This window comes from Echeneis naucrates, chromosome 20 (genome assembly GCF_900963305.1).
Source record: "Echeneis naucrates chromosome 20, fEcheNa1.1, whole genome shotgun sequence".
Taxonomy (NCBI): Eukaryota; Metazoa; Chordata; class Actinopteri; order Carangiformes; family Echeneidae; genus Echeneis; species Echeneis naucrates.
The window spans coordinates 12,206,835-12,227,662 of record NC_042530.1 but is presented as its reverse complement, the minus strand read 5'-3'; the positions used below and the strand labels follow the sequence as shown (position 1 = coordinate 12,227,662).

General features: G+C 42.9%; 2 protein-coding genes and 1 non-coding gene across 7 annotated transcripts in view; 2 read left to right on the top strand and 1 right to left on the bottom strand.

Annotated features, from left to right (window-relative positions):
- Positions 1-484: 484 nt before the first annotated feature.
- LOC115060705 (kinesin-1 heavy chain-like) lies at positions 485-14,880 on the top strand. 2 transcript variants are annotated; one of them, XM_029528739.1, is made up of 26 exons: positions 485-826; positions 3,321-3,408; positions 3,494-3,567; positions 3,666-3,770; positions 3,859-3,907; positions 4,003-4,058; positions 4,365-4,452; positions 5,353-5,477; positions 6,011-6,115; positions 6,344-6,489; positions 7,089-7,237; positions 7,420-7,619; positions 8,309-8,377; positions 8,658-8,864; positions 8,966-9,109; positions 9,843-9,845; positions 10,094-10,282; positions 10,439-10,556; positions 10,876-10,931; positions 11,042-11,151; positions 11,232-11,333; positions 11,427-11,487; positions 12,033-12,104; positions 13,262-13,354; positions 13,458-13,671; positions 13,783-14,880. In XM_029528739.1, the coding sequence occupies exons 1-26, from the start codon at positions 701-703 to the stop codon at positions 13,875-13,877; spliced, it is 2,844 nt and encodes a 947-aa protein (XP_029384599.1). In that variant the 5' UTR covers positions 485-700; the 3' UTR covers positions 13,878-14,880. The 2 variants fall into 2 exon arrangements, with proteins under 2 accessions (XP_029384599.1, XP_029384598.1); XM_029528738.1 differs by lacking the exon at positions 9,843-9,845.
- On the bottom strand, positions 3,053-3,162 carry trnal-caa (transfer RNA leucine (anticodon CAA)). The gene is made up of 2 exons: positions 3,125-3,162; positions 3,053-3,098 (listed from the first exon to the last, which is right to left on the bottom strand). It is a non-coding gene; the product is annotated as a tRNA-Leu (tRNA).
- A 1,441-nt stretch (positions 14,881-16,321) lies between the features above and the next one.
- The window catches only part of LOC115061117 (rho GTPase-activating protein 12-like), a 47,282-nt gene continuing 42,775 nt past the window's right edge, over positions 16,322-20,828 (top strand). For all 4 annotated transcript variants that reach the window (XM_029529371.1, XM_029529370.1, XM_029529369.1 and 1 more), the window contains exons 1-2: positions 16,322-16,450; positions 19,759-20,523. In XM_029529371.1, the coding sequence (XP_029385231.1) occupies positions 19,846-20,523 (678 nt within the window). In that variant the 5' untranslated portion in view covers positions 16,322-16,450; positions 19,759-19,845. The remainder of the gene's footprint in view (positions 16,451-19,758; positions 20,524-20,828) is intronic.

The window sequence follows — 20,828 nt, the reverse complement described above, 5'->3', positions numbered from 1 at the left end:
TATTATGGATTTGCTGGCTTTGCCTATCTTGTACAGAATGAGTGAGGCCAAAGGTCAACCGTGGAAATTTAAAATATCACTGAATATTTCCAGATATCGGCTGAAACCAAATGTTTTTGATTCTGATAGGAAATATAAAGACGCATCATATCCATACTATTGTAATGCACAATGCACAATATATACTTTCACGTTTTTACTAGTGTGAGTTTTGAAGCAGCTAATCAATATGATGCTGAAAGGTGACAAACAATAGGCGGTTTTCATACTTTGGTCAGGAAGTCTCATGTGTCCACACGCCATGTACTCTGGCTGTCTTCAGTCCCACCTTCCCCACCCCTTTTCATCCACTCTGCGACTCCCTATAGTTTCCTCCTTCAGCTTCATCATTTTTTTTTTTTAATAAACGCCTCATTTCTTATTTTTGTAGCTGAAAGTGCGATTGCTTTTTTAACAGATTCCGTGGAGAATTAACACATTCATAGGCTTTTTTTGTATCGTGTGGCCTTTCTTTTGAAGAAGGAGCTTCCTGGTGGTCCCAACCCTTCCTGAGCAGCTATCCTATCCCATCAGCTCCAGCTGCAGCACTGGGGAGATGGTGTGACTGAGAGTGTCATCTTCATCGGAGCGGACACGGCTCCGCCTTCCTGTGTGGCTGTAAACGGAGGACGGAGCGCCCCATCTACACACAGCGGCGGACATGGCGGACGCGGCGTCGACTTCGATCCGGGTGGTGTGCCGTTTCAGGCCGCTGAACAGCTCCGAGGTGGCCCGGGGAGACCAGTACATCCCGAAGTTCAAGGGGGATGACTGTGTGCAGATCGCGGTGAGTGAACTGAACTCACCTTATTAACAACTCCCTGCTGCAGAGAGGGGTCAATAAAGGTCCAAGTGCACTTCATATTTGTATTAATTCTAAAGAAGATCTTGCTCTGGCTTCAAACTGTTTCCACTTTAGTTTGAGACATTTATCCACTTAAGTTAACCAACCTGAACCAAAGTTGAAGCATTTGGTCAGTTTACAATGGTCTTGCTCCTCGACATTAGCCCCAATAAAGTAGGTGCAAGGATTTCTGAATAGCCACCAATCATTTGTGCTTGTGTTCTTCCAGTTTTCTGCGTTTATTTGTATTTTTGACCGGTTTTGTCCTGCCCGAGGGTCGGTGAACTTGTGCGTAACGGGGCGTTTTTACGCACCGCTCTCCTGAGAGTGATCGGCAGTGCGGTGTCCACTTGTAGTCTCCTCCCGTCAGAGTCATCTTTACTCGGTCACACCAGACATCTGTCTCATCACACCACGCTCTGATTTGATAGTTCCAGCTTTGCTTTGTCAGGCCACCTACAGCACAGCTAAAAGATTGGCATGCTGATACAGTGAAGCAGAGGGAAAGCTTGCACTATGTGAAATCAGTATATTTTAACTATTTGATGCAGGCCCATTCATTTTTCCTAGAAATTGTATTTGCTGTGGTCATTTCTAACAGGCAGAGTCGAAGCTGAAAGTCACACTTGGTCACTTCCCAGGTGAGCATCAGGGCTGCAGCTTTAGACTAGTTAATGAAAAAAATATCACTCCAAACTATAACCCGTGATGTTCATGACTGTTGAAAATGAAAAAAAAATGAATGGCTGCTTTGTTCAGACTCACAGGCCTACTGATGTGAATATAAGAGTGCTCTGTCCTGTCACTGTGGCTGATATCAAAGAAGAAAGCATTAGTAAGTTTCATTTTTGATTTTCCCTCCTCACTGTTGGATGATGTGCCTCCAGGTGTTACAGCTCAGTGCCAATCAGAGGACTGTATAAAGACAGACGGAGCAGTTTATCTCACACCACCTGTAGACCACTGCCCTTGAGTCAATAGCATCAGCATTATAGTAGTTGCCTTACCTTGGGGCAAATAATGTGAGAAATGAAATTCTAATAAAAAGCGAGTTGATGTTTGAAGCTCTTTGTTTTGGATCTTGTCTCTTATTTTGGTAACAACAGTATTTGTGCGTTCAGGAGAACACTGCCCCAATATAATGACTTATTTTTTAAAAGTCGCCATGTCCAATGTCATTATACTTGTTCTTAGCTGCTCAATTTTATGTTTTTATAACCGACCTGTTGTTCTCTGGTGTGGAGCAGCCAGTTGAAAACTAGTGTGACCCACTGATTACACTGTGTTGTGTCAGTATTGTGTATGTTTTTGGTTTTCCTTGGACTCTGTTTATAATAGGGACGAAGTTTAGCAGCAGCTGGGTTTTAATAGCTTTTCTTATATCTTTGGCCAAATTCAACATCTATTCGTCTGGCCTTATGATGTGTCTCTCTACCAAGTGGGATGCAAACATATGTCGTTCTCAGATCTGCACTACACTGCCTTTCAGAAATCATGCCATAGTTGCTCTGCATCCAGATAGAATTGGAAAGTGAAAACAATTTCAAATTGCAATAAAACATATCCGTCATCTGCTTAGTACACTCCGCTCCATTTGATATGCTGTCATTCCAGATGGCTTCATCAGTGTTGGTTTTGTTAGAGTAAAGTTTAGAAGTTGAATTTTAGTGAATTCAGCTTCATAATGAGAGGATAGAGCTCGTTCCTTAATACTTCGACAGCGGAATATGTGAGTCATGTTAGTCAACATGTTAGTCATTTCATTTTCAAACACTTTGAAAGAGTGTTTAGGTAATTCCATGTAATTATGTCATTTCATTAACCCATGCTTTTAATTTTTATTCTATCCCCTAACACTTTCTATGCCCCCACCCTTTTATTCTGAAGGACAGGAACTCATAATATGTTGTGTTTTGTTTTTTTTTTTTCTTTGCTTTAGCAGTACACATTTCATATTGGTGTTCAATGGTTGGTTAGTTATATAAATATATATAATCCGTCCATCAGCAACCATCCCAGCTGATATTGGGCGAGGTTCCCCCTGTACAGGTCCCCAGTCTATCACAGAGCTGGCGAACAAACAGCCATGCCTACGAACCTTGTGGTGGTGTAGAGTCATATGTCTTTTGCAAAACAACATTTCAAAAACTCCCCTTAAAGAAAAGCCTCTGTCAGGAGTGGGATTTGAACCCACGCCTCCATTGGGAGACCAGAAATCTCCTTGCTACGGAAGGAATCATCCTTGAGTCTGGCGCCTTAGACCGCTCAGCCATCCTGACTGCGTGTGTGAGCTTTGATGTATGTGTGTATGTGTATAAACTACCACACAGACAGATTTCGTGATTCAGAGGTATCCAAAGTCCCATAAACATGCAGCGGAGTCACATTTGATCCTTTTTCTGTGTGGTAGTCTTGATATTCTCCTCCTCTTCTTCAGGGGAAGCCGTACTACTTTGACAAAGTATTTCAGTCCAACACAACTCAGGTGCAGTTCTATAACGCTGTGGCTCAAAAGATTGTCAAAGGTAAGCTGCACAATGGATGGAGTTTCAGTGGCTGACGGGCACACTGAAGCCCAAGCGTCACCATCTTTTGTCTGGATGTGTGCAGATGTCCTGGAGGGATATAACGGGACAATATTTGCCTATGGGCAGACATCCTCTGGCAAAACGCACACAATGGAGGTAATATGATTCGCTGTAATTTTCTGTCCAGTATATACTACAGATTTTATATTCTTTGCTGTAATGTTTATACTTTTGTCATAATTGTCTCCTGTAAGGGGAAACTCCATGACGGTGACATGATGGGAATCATTCCCAGAATTGTTCAAGACATCTTCAACTACATTTATTCCATGGATGAGAACTTGGAGTTTCATATCAAAGTATGATTTGGCAATTGGATGTTTTTAAATGATAAAGATCACAACTTGTAATGATAGTTATTTCTCATTAGGGGCCTCTTTTTCACAGGTTTCATATTTTGAAATTTATTTGGACAAAATCAGGGACCTGTTGGATGGTATGTGACCCTCCATGGTGGCTTAATGTTACTCAGACCCTGAGGCAAATATGATTCATTCAGTCACCATCTCTACTTTTCCTTTTCCTTCGCAGTAACAAAGACCAACCTTTCTGTACATGAGGATAAAAACAGGGTGCCCTATGTGAAGGTAAGGTTTATTTTCAGGTTCTTCGGTAATCCCACGGTCACGAGTTTGTTCCAGCTGGTTCTAATGCATTAACACACAACTGCACCACATCTCCCCCTGAGTACAATTAGTTTTTAATAAGTATAGGAATATTTTTATTGTATTCATGTATATGTTTTTATATAATTAGATGGAAGAGAGAAAACAGATGTTAAAAATATTATCATAGTCATAGTCTCCTCTGCTAATAACTGTCTCTCTGTGAAGCTATTCTCCTGTTGGGCCTGTTGAATACAGTACTTTGTTGTGATGTTCATGTGTCCCCAGGGGTGTACTGAGCGCTTCGTGTGCAGTCCTCAGGAGGTCATGGATGCCATAGATGAAGGGAAAAACAACAGAAGCGTGGCTGTCACAAGTGAGTTCATACACTGTGTGCCTTCAGTGCTGCAGACTCTCATGGGTTCAGTTGCACTGAGTCTCCTGACTGTAGCCAGACTCCCCCATCAGCCAAAGAGATGTCTGTGCTCAACACAGAACCAAAGAGGAAAGAAACTGGATAAAATAAGCAATGGTTCGTCATTCTTGAGTGCGGTGGAGAGCCTGGGAATTTTCCTGATAGCCTGACAGCTGTTTTGGCCTAGACAGTCAACTTGGCCAGTGATATTGTAATAACCAGGAATGAATTACGAGGCTACCACGCAGAAGTGCTGCAGCTCACTGTGTGTGTCACTGTCACAGCATATCACGCTGCTAATAGCAGCCCCGTCTACATTGATTTTGTCTCTGCTAGTGGACAATAATAATAATTATTATCCAGTATTAATGAGCAGTTGGAAAATGAGGCCACAGTGAGAGAGAGAGAGAGAGAGAGAGAGAGAGAGAGCATGAGAAAGCTACTGCCCCTTACCAAGTGTCTCGATAATTTATGAACACAATAATAATTATAGCTGACTGACATAAATGTCGCCTCCACTTTCTCCTGTGATAACATTTTATGGCTAAAATGGGTAAAAAAAACGCATTTATAATCAAACACAATTTTGACACAGATTTTTCTTTTGTGTTTCGATACCAATAATAATTTTCCTCACAGATGAACATATTGGCCAAATGTGTCACCAGACTTGGCCACCTAACAGGCTTAGTGTAAAAATTCATAGTCTGAATGTTCCACTAAAAGCAAATGCGCATTAACTGTGAGTGCACATTTGTCACTGTCAGTGCACAAGTCATTTTTACAATTAGCACAATGGCTAATTATTTTCTGTGTGTGTGTGTGTGTGTGTGTGTGTGTGTGTGTGTGTGTGTATCTCAGACATGAATGAGCACAGTTCCAGAAGTCACAGCATCTTCCTCATCAACATCAAGCAGGAAAATACTCAGACTGAGCAGAAACTCAGTGGAAAACTCTACCTTGTTGACTTGGCTGGGAGTGAAAAAGTAAAACTCTGTCTGTCTCTCCATGTGTTTCGCTCCTTCATCTGCATTCATACTTGACACAATGACCATTTTACTGTTATCTTTTCGCTTCAGTCGCTCACTGTTTTTGCTGTTGGCTACACACTCTGACTAAACACTGCTGCTGTTGCTGCTTCTGGCAGCAGGGGGCAGTGCAGTGACCCATCCATCAGTCCATAAACCAAGGATCAGACAAAGGGCCAATAAAACCATCCTGACGTCATTGAATGGCCATTCACCATGCATGCATGCACAATAACACATATATATCTAGGGGGCAGCATGGCAGCATAGTGGTTAGTGCTGTTGCTCTACAACAAGAAGGTCACAAGTTCGGTTCCTGGGCCTGGGGCCTTTCTGTGTTTCTGTGAGTTTCTGTTCTCCCAGCTCTGTGTGTGAATACCTACCCTTCTTAGTTTCTTCATTACCTGACCCTTTTTATATATGTTTACGTTTTTTAAAAGTGATTCCAGCAGTACTTACGAGTAATTCCTCCGTGTTTTTGTGTTTCAAAGGTGGGTAAGACTGGAGCAGAGGGCACGGTGCTGGATGAAGCGAAGATGATTAATAAGTCCCTTTCTGCACTGGGACTTGTAATCTCAGCTCTGGCAGAGGGCTCGGTGAGGCAGTCATCATCTCCTGGGTTATTTGATTGGTAGAGGGGTTGGTGGAAACTGTCATTGGCCCCATTTATTCAAAAGGGCTGAGTTTTCTGTTTGAATGTATGAATACATCTATACATAAAAAGAGACAGTCAAAGCAACCTGAAAAAAGTTAAAAATATGATATATTGAAAGTTGTGAATAAATATTGACTCACTATGGATTCTAATGTAAGTTCCCTGTCAGATATATGTACCTTACAGAGACAGTAAGATGACCAGGATCCTGCAGGACTCCTTAGGAGGGAACTGCCGGACTACCATGGTCATTTGCTGCTCCCCCTCTTCTTACAATGATGCAGAGACCAGGTCTACTCTTTTGTTTGGACAAAGGTACACATGCACACGCACACATACACTGGCATTTAAGGAACATTTAAATTAGAAGAAAATATCAATATAATACAAAAAAGTTTACAAAAAAGTGTGGAGTGCTATCATCTATACAACATCCCAACAACACGAGCATTACATCAAATCATCCAAATTTAAAAAATAAGAACACAGAAAAAAGAAGCATTAGGTGAATAAAAGCCTATTCTATTCCTTATGAATGTTACAATATTAACAAGTATTAAACATCAGCCTTGTTATACAAAGTGGATAGTAAAACATTTGCAAGAAGGAGATAATCCTTATGGTATAGTAATGAATGAATGAATGAATGAAAAAGGAATAAAGACTCTTTTTGCTAACCTGAGCCAACTGGTTGCTTGTAAAGCAAACTTTAATTTCATCTTTTCCTTTATTTCTTGGCAAGAAAGCAAACAATTCCCTAAATGTGTTACTTATTCAATACCGGTCAGTACTGATAAATAAGATATGAGTTACTAATATTGACATAATTGTAGTGTGAGAAAGGCAGTATGATAACGCTTCGATAAATGTGCCACAAATAAAGACTGGTCTCACCTCTCTGTCTGTCTCATCAGGGCAAAGACCATAAAGAACCAAGTGACTCTGAATGTGGAGCTGACAGCGGAGCAGTGGAAGAGCAAGTGGGAGAAAGAGAGGGACAAAAACAAGACACTGAGGAACACCGTCACCTGGCTGGAGACTGAGCTGAACCGCTGGAGGAGCGGTGAGGACCACATATGTGATATAAAAATTTCAGCCATTGCACAACACGTCTCCGTGTGGGAATCGTCAACCTGTTAATATAAGTAACATAGATATGACTTATGATCATAACTCAGGTCTATAATAACTAACTAAAAAAAGAGTTGTACTATCATAGGATGTTCTGCCCCCCCACCTACACAGGTGAGAGTGTGCCAGCAGAGGAACAATTTGACAAAGAGAAGGCCAAATCAGAAGTCCAGGCAATAGAGACTGCACAAAACAATGATAAGACAGCGCCCGCGCCGGCCCTCAGCACCCTGCCAGGGGTCCCACTCAGCGGCGCTGAGAAAGAGAAGTGTGAAGCTGAAATGGCCAAACTGTACAAACAGCTGGACGATAAGGTGAGGAAGTTTTCTCAGTAAGATTATTTGTAGTTTGTAGTTTCTTTGGGACACATACAAACATCCAGCCCGCGTATACTTTAAGTCAGACCTGAGTCATGAATCCAGTCAAAATATCTAAAACCATTTCAGAAATAATATCACTGTAACATTTACATTAACGTTACTGACCTTTGACTTTGCCTGAGCTTTCATCTTTTAACTTAGTCTGACTTAATATCAAGGTCTCCCAAATTATGCCATGTGATTTGCTCAATTTTATCCACAAAAGATGAGAGGATTTAGGGTTAGGGTTAGGGTTAGAAGAAGTTTAACTTCTTTGGTAGTTTTGATTCCACATTATATTTGACAAATAGGACATAAAGACACATTGAGTTGCTTGTGACATCAGTTTTGCCCAGACTCAAGACTTGTGCTGAAAACAAAGGAGTCATTTTTTAATAATGGAACCAAGAAGTCAATTCCTCTGACATATTTGAAATATTAATAATTAATGGTTACAGTAGCAACAATAAATTGTTGTTAAAAATATATTGTCTGCATATGTTGTTAATATGATATAATTTTTTGAGCCCTCTCACTTGTTGTACTCCTGTTGGACAGCAGGTGGCAGACATTTCTTAGCTGTTGCTGTGAAAATAAATGATCTGCATTTCTCTCTCACATGTTTCACCTCTCCGTTTCTCCAGGATGAGGAGATCAATCAGCAGTCTCAGTTAGTGGAGAATCTGCGTCAACAGATGCTGGACCAGGAGGAGGTGATATCACACACCCGTCCTCTCCTAACCCCGTCTCCCATCCCATCCCCTTACCATCCTCCCACTGTGCCTACAGCAGGTCCTGTTAGTGTAAACCCAGTCTGAGAGGTCACTCACCCTTAGCAAGCAAAAGAGAACCACCAGGTTGAACCCATGAGGTTTCTGTGAATGTAGTTGAATGATCTGAAGACTTATTATCTTTTATCTTCTCATCTTTAACTTGAACATAAAATCCCCCGAATATCCATTCATCTTCTCCACTCACTGTCTTTGCCTGTAGCTCTTAGCTTCCTCCCACCGTGACCATGACACCCTGCAGACTGAGTTAAACAGGCTGCTGGCGGAGAATGAAGCCTCTAAGGAGGAGGTCAAGGAGGTGCTGCAGGCCCTGGAGGAGCTCGCGCTCAACTACGACCAGAAGAGTCAAGAAGTTGAGATCAAAACACGAGAGTTTGAGGCCCTCAGTGAGGAGCTGAATGAGAAATCGGTACTTTTTATCTCACGTAGTGTCCATTGGAAACAATAATACAGATGACACACCCAGGCACTTTGTAAGCCACGTGCCTTCATGCTGTCTTCCCCAACCAGAGCTCCTTGGCTTCCATTGACTCTGAACTGCAGAAGCTGAAGGAGATGACCAACCACCAGAAGAAGAGGGTCACTGAGATGATGTCATCATTACTCAAAGACCTGGCTGAGATTGGCATCGCCGTGGGAAGCAATGACATTAAGGTTACCTGTCAAAATGCTTGTATGCTGCAAGAAGCTCAGAGAATGAATCGAAAGATAAAGTCGCCTGACGTGGTTCCAGTTTAGTGTGTTCGCTTACATTATGGTCCATATGAAGATGTGACATCCTCTGGCTATTTAACCTATCATTTAATTCTTTAGTTATGAAGATTTAATTTGAAAATGTATGATATAGAAGAAAAGCCTCTTCATGTTTTTCATGTTTTGAAATAGTTTAACTTGTCTGGCCAGCAGATTTATTATTGCATAGAGACCAAAGGAAAAAGTCTTCATAATAAAGAGACAAGATAATTTTTATATATCTTTTTGCCAAAATAACTTAAATGAGTATTTATTTGTTGAACAGTTGGCTAACAGTCGAACTGATTTATATACTGATCAATCACTTTTGTTCTTTAGCTGTCACAGACAAGTTTGTATGTGTAAGTTAAAATAAAAAAAAAATTGTCAAATCAAAATAACAAAAGCTAAATATAAAATTTACAGGGATAGGAAATGAAGAAAAGCAATCAGCCAGAGAACATTATGAAGACAGTTCAAGTACTGAGTAACTCACAAAAAGAGAGCAATTTAACGTTGCAGTTTCCACTGATACAAATGGTGACATGCAAACTCTACACAGGACTGACTGAACTAGACCAAACACAGGATCCAACAAAGAGTGAACAGAAAACCAAGACTTTAATACAAACTGAACTAATGACACAACAGGGAGCAGGTCCGGAGACAGGGGCAGGCAGGGAACAGATTGGCTGGGAAGACACAAGGAGGAGGGATACAACAAGATACAGGTGAAACACAGGCTGATGTCTTCCCCTTAAATCTTTTTTGATGATATTAATAATTGGTAACCAAGTCAAACTGACGTCATTTGAAAAATGTTAGCTATTGTGGCCGCAAAAATACATTTACAAACCTGGAGCACAACATTTATAGTCTGAGAAGTGTTTTTCCAACCCTTTTCAGTATCAGGAGAGCAGTGGTGTCATTGATGAAGAGTTCACCGTGGCTCGTCTCTACATCAGTAAGATGAAGTCCGATGTGAAGGCTATGGTGAAGCGCAGCAAACAGCTGGAGAGCTCCAAGGCAGAGAGCACCCAGAAGTTGGAGGAGACAGAGAGCGAGCTGACCTCCTCCAAGCTCCGCATCTCCCAGGTAACTTCTGCCCACTGTCACCATGGTGACAAACGTGGCTCTTCACTAAAATCCCACATCATGTGGTTATCAGTGAAGTAGTGGAATAACAAGATGGGTTTCTGCAGGTTTGAGTTTTAATCACACTGACTTTCTCTTTCACCTTCTGGTGTCCAGTATGAAGCTAAAATCAAGTCCCTGACAGACTGCCTGCAGAACGTGGAGCAAAAGAAGAGGCAGCTGGAGGAAAATGTGGACTCTCTTAGTGAGGAAATAGTCAGGATCAAAGCCCAAGGTGACCACAACTCACTGTGTTTTTTGTCAGATAAGTACTAAGCACTACATTGACAGAAATATGATGCTGATATTATGATATTTGATGTAGCACCACCAGGATGGGGCAACAGGCACTGAGGGTACACTCCTATCTTTCTCAGTGTTGATGGATGTGACAGGCCTAGAAATCAATTGCTGAGTGAAAGTTTCATTTTGTCTGAAAATCTGTGGCCATATGACATATGACTTTTTCTGCTCTACCGCTGGAACAAGGTCCTTTGATCCATTACTAAGCTCATGATGCAGCATCCTGTGCATGATTGTTTGTCTCCTTCCAGAGAAAGTCAACACCATGGAAAAGGACAGTGAGATCCAGTCTGCCAATGAAGTCAAGGTACACATAGACACCCATACACCCTTCATGCCCTAAGGAAAGAAAGTGTTATGAGGCGGTTTAAGGTACCCACTCGATTTGTGACTCACTCCATTGTTGCATTTCTTCAGGAAGCTGTGGAGAAGCAGATTCAGTCTCACAGGGAGGCTCATCAAAGGCAGATCGGCAGCCTGAGAGATGAGCTGGACAGCAAGGAGAAACTCATCACCGAGTTGCAGGAGTAAGACGCAGCACTGCCAAACACATCTCTCTCTCTCTAAGTGTGGTTAAGTACTGAAGGTGTTACTGACATCTGTGCAGCCTGAACCAAGAGATCAAACTGGAGCAGGAGAGGCTGAGAATGGAGCACGAGAAGCTCAAAGCTGCTGACCAGGAGAAGAGCCGCCAGCTGCAAGAGCTCACGTAATGCCCCTACGTCTTCATTTTTTCTTTTACAATCTACAGTTTGTTCTTCTTTTTATATGCATTATGTAACATCCACCTTACATTCTGCAGGGTGCAGCAAGACAGACAGGAGCAGGCCAGGCAGGACCTGAAGGGACTAGAGGAGACTGTGGTCAGTTATCAACATGTTCATTCACATCTGTGATCAATTTAAGCGGAAAGTCGCAGAAAGTACGTTTTGCTTTTTGTTTTTTATGCAGTGGTTTTGACATATAATTTTAATGTCTGTCTGATCAGTTCCGGTGTTCAGGTGTCTGATCACCAAGAACTTGGTAAGACGTGTTAAATCTGCCTTTCAAAGGACTGATCAATTAGGAGGGTCTACTCACATCAAAAAAAGTAGCAGTGCTGTTTTATAGATTTAAATTGATAAGAAAAAACCATTCCAGTGCAAACATCATGAGTTACAATAGAGTAAGTATAGAAATCATTGCACTGTAATGATATTCAGTCAAATTCATTTATATCCTCTCATCATGCTGCAGTTGGATAACTACATAATTATTTTCTATAAAATGATTACGAGAAGTAACTACATATAATGTCATCTGAAATCCTGCTCTGTGATTATGAGCATTATTAATTCTAGTCACCTCCATTGTAACCTGGAGAGAGTTCTTTGTTTTCTCTCATCTGGGTTTCTGAATCTTCACATAGGCTCGAGAGCTGCAGACGCTCCATAACCTGAGGAGGCTCTTCGTTCGAGATTTGTCCAGTCGAGTCAAGAAGGTAAAATGTCTTCACATTATAAACACTGTCATGGCACATTATTGTTGCAATCATCAGCCTGTTATCTGGTTGTGTGCGTGATTTAGTTTCCTCTCTGGTGTAATATCACACAAGCTCTGGTTGCCCCAAAATATGATATATTGCCCCGTTCCATTTACCTGGAGTGAGATGAACAGTCCCGCACTTCGTTCATGCAATGCACTCCATTTCATTTGCACCGTGATGAAATTTTAATGAATCCAGGGAACACAACACAAAGTGTCTGCAGTAAGTAGGCCATCTGATTCTTCAAAGGTAGCAGCTGTAAATTAGGGACCCGGGTCCTCGACGTGGTACTCAAATCCAATCCTGAGGCTGGGGGTTGTTGAGATAACAAAGGCAGATCCAGGTTCCCTGGAAGGCATAGAGAAGATGTTTTGGTATTGAATTAATCCAAAATCTGCAATTCATCATCTTATTTGGAGATCACTTGGATTGGATTTGGGGCTTTTTGGTAAAAAAAAAAAATTTACCATTAGATTTTAGATACACACTAATTGCAACAAATTGGCTCGATACACAAAACTGATGAGTAAATTAAAGAAATCAAGCTACAGATAAAGCAGCTTGTAATTAACACAATGTCTCACAAAGTCCAGTGTCCGTATCCCTTTAACCTTTTATATATATGTCACCTTTGGTCCAGAAATTGTCACGGCCGTCATAACAAAATCTGTCCATAGCAGATTTTTGAGGACCAAGTAATAATTTTACAATTACTATTCTGTACAGCAATCAAAATACATGCTCACAGAGATGCTCACAAATGTGAGTTAATAGGTGTTTATATATATATTGTCATTTACATGAAGTATTTAAATATTGTACAACCTTTCAGCAGCAGGTGGCATTATTATAGGAAGGGAGAATTTTTGTTCTCTTAAATGGGTAGTTTATAGTTATAAAAAACCAAGTATGCCATCTTTAAACTGAAAGTGGACACATGTGACTAACGTAAGCCAATTTCCATTATGTGTTGACAAAACAGTGATATTTTTATCTGACAGTTCATCTCTAAACTCTATTTGGTTTTGTGCTGCAGCTAAAATGAAATATGTGATGGAAAATTAAAATGCTGAGAATAAAGTTGTGTGTTGTGTTTTGAATGGAATGCTCAGGACTCAGAGGAATCAGAACTCACCGCTGCCCAGAAACAGAAGATCTCGTTCCTGGAGAAAAACCTGGAGCAGCTAACCAAAGTTCACAAGCAGGTAAAGATATGTGCAAAGACACACAGCATTTCACCACTTTGTATATTTCAGGGCTCTGTGTTTATTCACTCACTCCCTCTGTTATCTATCTGTGTTTCTGTAGCTGGTGCGGGACAACGCCGAGCTTCGTTGTGAGATTCCTAAAATGGAGAAACGCCTGCGAGCCACCGCTGAGCGGGTCATAGCCCTGGAGACTGCTCTGAAGGAGGCCAAGGACAACGCAGCCCGTGAACAAAAACGCTACCAGCAGGAGGTGGAGCGCATTAAGGACTCTGTGAAGCCCGTAAACATGGGCAGGAGAGGCTCAGCAGTGATAGGTCAGTACACATGCTCGTACACACTGAAGTACAAATAAATTCATTTTAAGCATTTAGCCTGGTTATCATAAACCGTATATGACCCATATTCTCTCCCTGCATCCGCCCCAGCCAAACCCATCAGACCAGGCCAGCTGCCGGGCGCCCCTATAAACTTCAGCGTTAGCAGGTCCAACCTTATGAACCATCCAGAGGAAGAGTCCTGAGGATGCTGATGGGACACCAAACACGAAGCCAAAGACCAAAACACTGCACTTCATCTGGAATCACAGCACTGCTCTTCCAACTTCCAAGTGTGTTCACAGTACAGGCCTTCAGGCCTCTGGCTGTACAACCAACTAAAATACATTACTTATGAAGACACTTCCCTTCAGGTGTACAGTTGATATTGTAAAGAGCACAGTGTAGACTTGCTCCATATGAAAGTGCCCTTAGATAAACTGTTTTGTTTCTTTTTTCATATTTCTTTATTTTGTGGCTTGTGAAGTGGCCAATTGCAGTGAAAACCAATTTCAGATAGATATGTAAAGATATTGTAATCTTTTTGGCACTATTCTGCTCCATGTAAATGATTGCACATATCCGTCTTGACCACTGAGCAATACTTTTACCAGATCTTGGATGGTAAAAATGCTGTTGTTTTTTTTTTTTTTTTTTTTTTACACAAGCTTTTTAGATCATTCTAATTTCTCTTCCTTATTTTTGGTCTTTATAGTTTTTATTTATCTGCATTGATTTCAAAAAGTCACTAACTCATCAGCTTCTCAAATATGATTTGACACTGGAGCAGCAATCACATGTTTGGCTCAGGATGGGGTCAGCACAGACAGTAGGTAAATATGTGTTATTTATGTCAGAAGCTTAAACGTTCTGTTTACTTTGTGATTTATATTTGCTGTCAATTTATCCAGACTCAGATGGAAACAAATTTATCACAGTAAAGTGGATAAGTCACTTTGACATGTAACACTGTCATATCTGTTCTGTCACTCCTGACCCGCTTTAGTTGATCTGCTTTTTTATGCCACACAAAGTATTATTGATGGATTAGTGCTAGACTGTCATTGAAACTATTATTTAAGTGCCTATGCAGTTTGTTCATGTTACAACACATGTGCATTTCAAACACCTACATGGCTGCACTCTGTTTCCACAACAGTTCTCTAGCCTCAGTTCTCAATTTTTTAATCTAGAGATAATAAATTTAAACTTAAAAGCTTATTGTCTCCTGTTTCCTAAAATGAGAGCATACAGTAAGAGCCAATTCTAATTGATTTTAGTTGTTGGCGGGTGGAAAATGGATGGAAGGCTGCTGCAAGTGATGGAAAAATCCAAGTTAATTCAACAGTTGCTGTTTTGATTGGAAATGATTAATTTCCTCATAATTTCCCGATAAAGGCACAAGAAATTAATGAGACCTCCATGCTGGGTATTTCTGGTCATTTTCATTGGAAGTCATTGAGATGAACAGTGCTGATGTTTGTCACTTCCTCTTTACACCAACAGGGCGCGCCTTCACGCAAATGGTGTGCTGATCAGACAATTAGAAGTGATGTGATTGCATTACAGTGTAAACAGTCATACATTATTCTGTGATAATGTAAATTCACAGTCCTGTTGCCTGGGGCCGATTTCAGAGCTATATGTGTTCCTGAATCCCAGCACTGAATCATTCATGATGCTGGCTGGATGCTGAACTCCCTGCTGTGGGGGGGCTGAGCCTGAATCCTACAGATCTAATTATGTCAGGTTGCCTTAACTACATGAAAATGAACATCCTGTCAAATAATGGAGTTGATATTGGCCAACAATGGGGACTTCATCAACAGTGACATTTAAACTGTTCCAGGTGATCCACTGAGGAGCAGAGGTGATCCCGGCTCCTGCAGCGCGGGGCGGGTAGGCGGAACACCGGGGGGGGGGGCATCCGGACCGGCTCTGGATGGAGACTTATCAGTGTGTGTGTGTGTGTGGTGGAAGCGACAAACCAGCGTCTCTTACGTTTTAAAGACCGCATCTGTGATAAGCTGATAGGAAACACCCTGGGGAGAACCGGACTTCTCCCCTTCAGAATAAAGGTCTAGGCTAAATTAAGCGTATGGTCCCTTTGACCAATTTCAGAAAAATGTAAGGCTAATTTGATTTCATTGTAAAACCAAAAACTGAAAATTATATCACGGCATAGATGACAAAAACAATTTTACAGTTTACTATGCACAGTGTAGTATTTTGTGGATGCATTGGTACAATGTTTTAATTGTTCTTTGATTGACTTTGAGTGACCCTTACTTTGTCATCCTGGTTTTTAAATGAGTACAGCTTTAATGGGTCATAACAACGAAACTCGTAGCAGGATTTCAAATGACATGGGGGAATTATTTCGTAAAAATGAAAACGACATTGTGATACTTTCAATTACAAAAATAATGAAGGTCCGAATAAGAAGATGAAATGAAGACAAAACCTTAAGATAAACAATTTACCACGTCGTTGTTATTCTTAAGTATTTAATTCATCACTCCCACTTTGCTTTCCTATTTTAACATTGTCACCCTAACGAGCATACGTCAGGTAGCTTTAACTTTGAAAGTCAGACCGGATGTACCACTTGTAAACGGGCTGAGCTTGACTGTAAATAGAGAGGCGGGGGGATTGAGAACAAACCGACGGACCGGAGGTCTGCGGCGGACTCAGTCAGAGCAGGCGACGCCGAATTAGGTGGGAAAAACTTCCTCCGGCCAACACGGACACCAGAGAGCCGCCGCCGGAGTTTCCAAAGGTGGGTACGTTTCATTCCCCTTGCGGGGCTCCCCCGCCGCCCGGTCAGCGAGAGGCTATTGGCCTCTGCCGGAGTCACTTTGTTGCTATGCACGCTGTTGCAGATCGGTGAACCTGCGGTGTTTCTGTCCGGACACGGAGCCTCCACCGGCTACACCAGCCTCCACATCAGCCTTCACCCACGGATTTACCGGGCTCATTTCCCCGCGGTGTGTTTGGCTGTTTGTCCTCATCAGGTGGGGGTGGTGGTGGAGGGGAGGGGGGGTTCCTCCGAGGGCTCGTCCCTGCCCTGCCCTCCCTCCTGGGGATCCTCGGTGATGTTCAGCCGGAGCCCCTTTGTTGTAAATGCACATGGATTAAACTCCTTTGTATTGCATTTCTGCGGTCCGTGTGGTGCTGTAAGGGACAACCCCCCCCCCCAATATGCCCCCTCCGCCGCCGCCATCACCTCCACCTCCTCCTACCCCGCTGCTCGCCCCCAGGCTGCGGCCGCACAATGTGTGACCCCACGCTGCTTGTTTTGGGAGCGTCCCCGGTGAGCTGCAGGGCCGGAGAAATGTTTCCCCGCATGCAGCACGCAGCAGCCCGGGTTGGAGTGGATACCGCTCGGCCACATCTGTTTTGAATGAAGCACAGGGACAAAGGCAGTTCTGCTAATACAGTGGCTGGTCTGCAGATGTAGGTAGACTACAGCCGGGAGCCCTCGTGTTGGTGCATACCTTGGTTTGGTACACCTCCGTTTGAATTCAGGCTGCCAGATTTATTTATTTATTTATTGATTGATTGTTTTTACTTAATGGCACTTGATTTGACCGTGTTACTGCGGGTTGTCACCAGTGATCCATCTTTAGAAGTGGCTCAAACATTTTATTCATCATTACATCTAATCAAAATGTAGTTTTCCCGAGGGAAGCACATCTGAAGGAATGGTTTTGATACTGATGGTGTGTTATATAAAATTGCACATTTCCTAAACAGAAATTAGCTGGCTCAATGTGTCGCAGTGCAACAACATATGAGGGTGTAGGATATAAGTTAGTGAGTTTATCGTACATTAATGTCCTTTTGTTTAAAACAGCATAGACACATGCTGTCTTTCATGAAGAGAGGCCATCCTCTTCCACTCCACTGAGAGGCAGCGATAGATTCCCAAAGAGAACAGAGGGACATTGGAGTTTGCGTCCATATAGACAGACATGCGGTAGCTGTTCATTCACTGCTGTCCTGACATGTGCCAGCTTGTTTCTAAACATGCGCGGCCTCCTTTGAGTCCCTGCAGAGCAACAAGTTGGCTGCCGCCACTCCTCTCCTCTGAGACGCCTCCTTACTCTGACACCATACGGCGGCGGGGATTTGTCTGCAGCTGAATGTACTCTGCTCCTCTGGCACAGACACCACAGCAGATGAAATACAGCAGGGGAGAGTGGAGTTGCGAGGCATTCGCTGTATTGTGTCTGAAGAGTCAGTCTGAATTTATGGTGAAAGGTAATTTTTGTTGTTGTGACTCAGTGGTGGGCTGCTGCCAAGGTGAATGATGTCATGCTTGATTCTCACAACTGTCTGGTTTTCTGAGGTTTCTTGGGGTCTTGATATACCTCTAGAAAGTTGCCTCACACTTTTGTAGATCAGTTTACATGCCCGCTTTTCACCATTTCAATAAACAGGTCTTTGATACCGTGTTCGCATAATTTCTGGTTATCGTTGTGTTATTGGAAAGCCTTAATCTTTCAGATGTTAATGGTATGAATGGGAACGTAAAGACTGGTAATCCAAAAGATAAAGTTATCTTTGTGCAGCTTCATGTGACATTCGTATACTATGGCATTGCAGCATCACTTATTACAGGGTTTATCCTTTCATGTCCTTTTCATCCTTATCATAGAAAATGGTACACACAGTTAAAATCACGCCAGAGACACTGTTCATATTTATTACAGTGTCAGAGTGAACTTTCTGCGATAAGGTCAGAACCGTTGCTGTCATGCCACATCAGTGATAGTGCTGTTTATCGTGTGTGTGACTTGAAGCTCTGACAAGCTCCTGACTACATCCCTGCCACCTCTGATGATAGCCATTCCTAGTGCACACACAAATGAAACCATCAATTGTCTGTTTCTGGAGAGACATTCATTCACAAAGGGCTTGAACACACATCTGTTGACATAATGCCTGAAACTCACTCTGGGACAGGCCTGGACGGAGCTGCTGTCTGGCAAGTGTACGCACTAAAAGCCCTGGTGTGATGTAACGCAGAGTGCATGCACTTCATGGTGTTGAAACTGATCAAACTGAAACAATTTAAGCCCATTATGAACACGTAGCTCCCACCGCCACTCTGCCCCAGACAGCTCTCATCTATTCTGGGTTCATAGCTCCCTGTCTGAGCTTCAATGTGAGTGTGTGTACATATTCCTTTACATAAGGACGGGCCCCTTATAGATGCAGTTTCGTGTTCTCATGCCTCACTAAAAGCACCTGCTTTTACTGGCCTGTACTTCCAGGATGTCAGTCCACAGTGGCTGCTATTTCAGGGAGGAAGGAGGAGAATTTGATATGAGGGAAACCACGGCTCAGTAGCAGCTCCTCTTGTGCGGGAGCTTTCTGGTATTTATTTAGGTTAACTGTCGAAGGGATACTCTCTGACAGACAGATGAATGACAGGCCCCATCCCAAAACAACCCCTCCAGGAATGGCAAGCACCCAGCTGTCCTCTGACTCACGCACACCGACTGTGTATGAGGTATTGGGAAGATAACCCTGAGCTTTATAAAGCTTTCTGACTGTGTCCTGTAACTGCAGTATTGAGTAGTAATGTCTGTATTTGATGCAGGGGCACACTTTATTTTTGGCCGCAGTCTCTGAGGAATTGTAAGCTCCATGGAGTGATTGTAGTCATTGGATCACACAGAGCAGGATCAGTGTGTGGGGTCAGGCTGTCATCACCTCTAACACCACAGAGGATGATCAGGTTACCAGGCTGAATGTCTTCAGCAGTGGTACGGGTTGCCAGAACAATCAGTGCTGACTGTCTGTTGTGGCTTTTGAGGATTGGAGGGAGGAGTTGCCACTGATGGATAATGCAAGGAAGTAGACCTTGTTATAATGTGGGTTCATAAGAGCTGAGACACTGTGGTTGTGGTAGTCAGGTGACTAATACATTGAGGTTTTTCCCATGAAATGGAAGCATGTTTGTGTGGTTTCATGGGCAGATGTTCATGAGTTTGCTAAAGGTCTTGTGTCCTAAAATATAAAGCCTGTGACATTTAGCTGAAAAAAATTGTCTTGTTTGTCTTGTCTGCTGCATCGCAGGAATTACCGCAGTCAGACATGAGGAGCCCTCCAGGCCTGGGTCACTGAACAGTTCAGGTCACAGTTCAAGCGCTCATTCCAGCAGTCATGGCTGACAGAGAGGGACTGCCCGTCACCCCGGGCCAGGTCTACATCGAGGTGGAGTACGACTATGAGTACAAGGCCAAAGATAAGATGGTGGCCATCCGCCAGGGAGAGTGCTACATGCTGGTGAAGAAGACCAATGAGGACTGGTGGCAAGTGAGGAAGGAAGAGGGTACAAAGGCTTTTTATGTACCGGCCCAGTACGTCAGGGAGGTACGCCGGGCACTCATGCCCCCCCAGAAGCCCATCGTGAGGGCCAAGCCCACTGTTTTGGATATTTGCCGAGCATCCAATGAAAACCTCAGCAGACCCCAACCGGAAATGTCTAGTTTCGGGCGCCCGTCACCTTCCTCCACCCCGTCTCCATCCTCTGATCGTGTCACGCCGCCAGTTCTACCGAAGGATGCTAACCAGAATGCGGGGAGTCCCTATCACTGCAAGGTTGTGGCTGAACTGGTACTTCTCCACAACAACAATAACCACCACCATGCAAACAATTCCACTCTGCCACGGACACAGGCGGACTCGCCTCCGCTCAAAGTGGGGAACAACCATAACAGAAGTCCAGACAGTGACAAGACCTCCCCACCGGGTGACCTGCCTGGTGAGGGGCTGAACAAGCTCCGCAATGACTCAGAGTCTGGGGATGAACTGAGCAGCAGCTCCACCGAACACATGCAGGTAAGCAGCTGCTTTACTCTGTTTAGAAACGGCATCTAAGATCTGCTGCCTTTGATGCATTTGTGAGTTTTTTGACTTCATAGGTAGTTAAATGGAAATGTATGCCAAAATATGTGAATGTCAAACTCTTTCAGGGTAGCAAACAAAATGAAAGGTAGCTACTGTAGCTCTTTCTTTAGAGTACTGACATCCAGGACCACCTCTAGTTTTGTCCTTTGTGCTCAGTTTTGTCCTTGGCTCCTCTCATTTTCTTCCAGCTCTTTGGCTTATTCCTCACCCTCTGCTCATTTTATTCCTGCCCTCCT

Coding starts and splice junctions, on each gene's coding strand:
- LOC115060705 (XM_029528739.1), top strand. CDS start 701: ATGGCGGACGCGGCGTCGACTTCGATCCGGGTGGTGTGCCGTTTCAGG. Junction 3,568..3,665: donor GCAAAACGCACACAATGGAG/GTAATATGATTC, acceptor GTCTCCTGTAAG/GGGAAACTCCATGACGGTGA. Junction 7,620..8,308: donor ACAAACAGCTGGACGATAAG/GTGAGGAAGTTT, acceptor CCGTTTCTCCAG/GATGAGGAGATCAATCAGCA.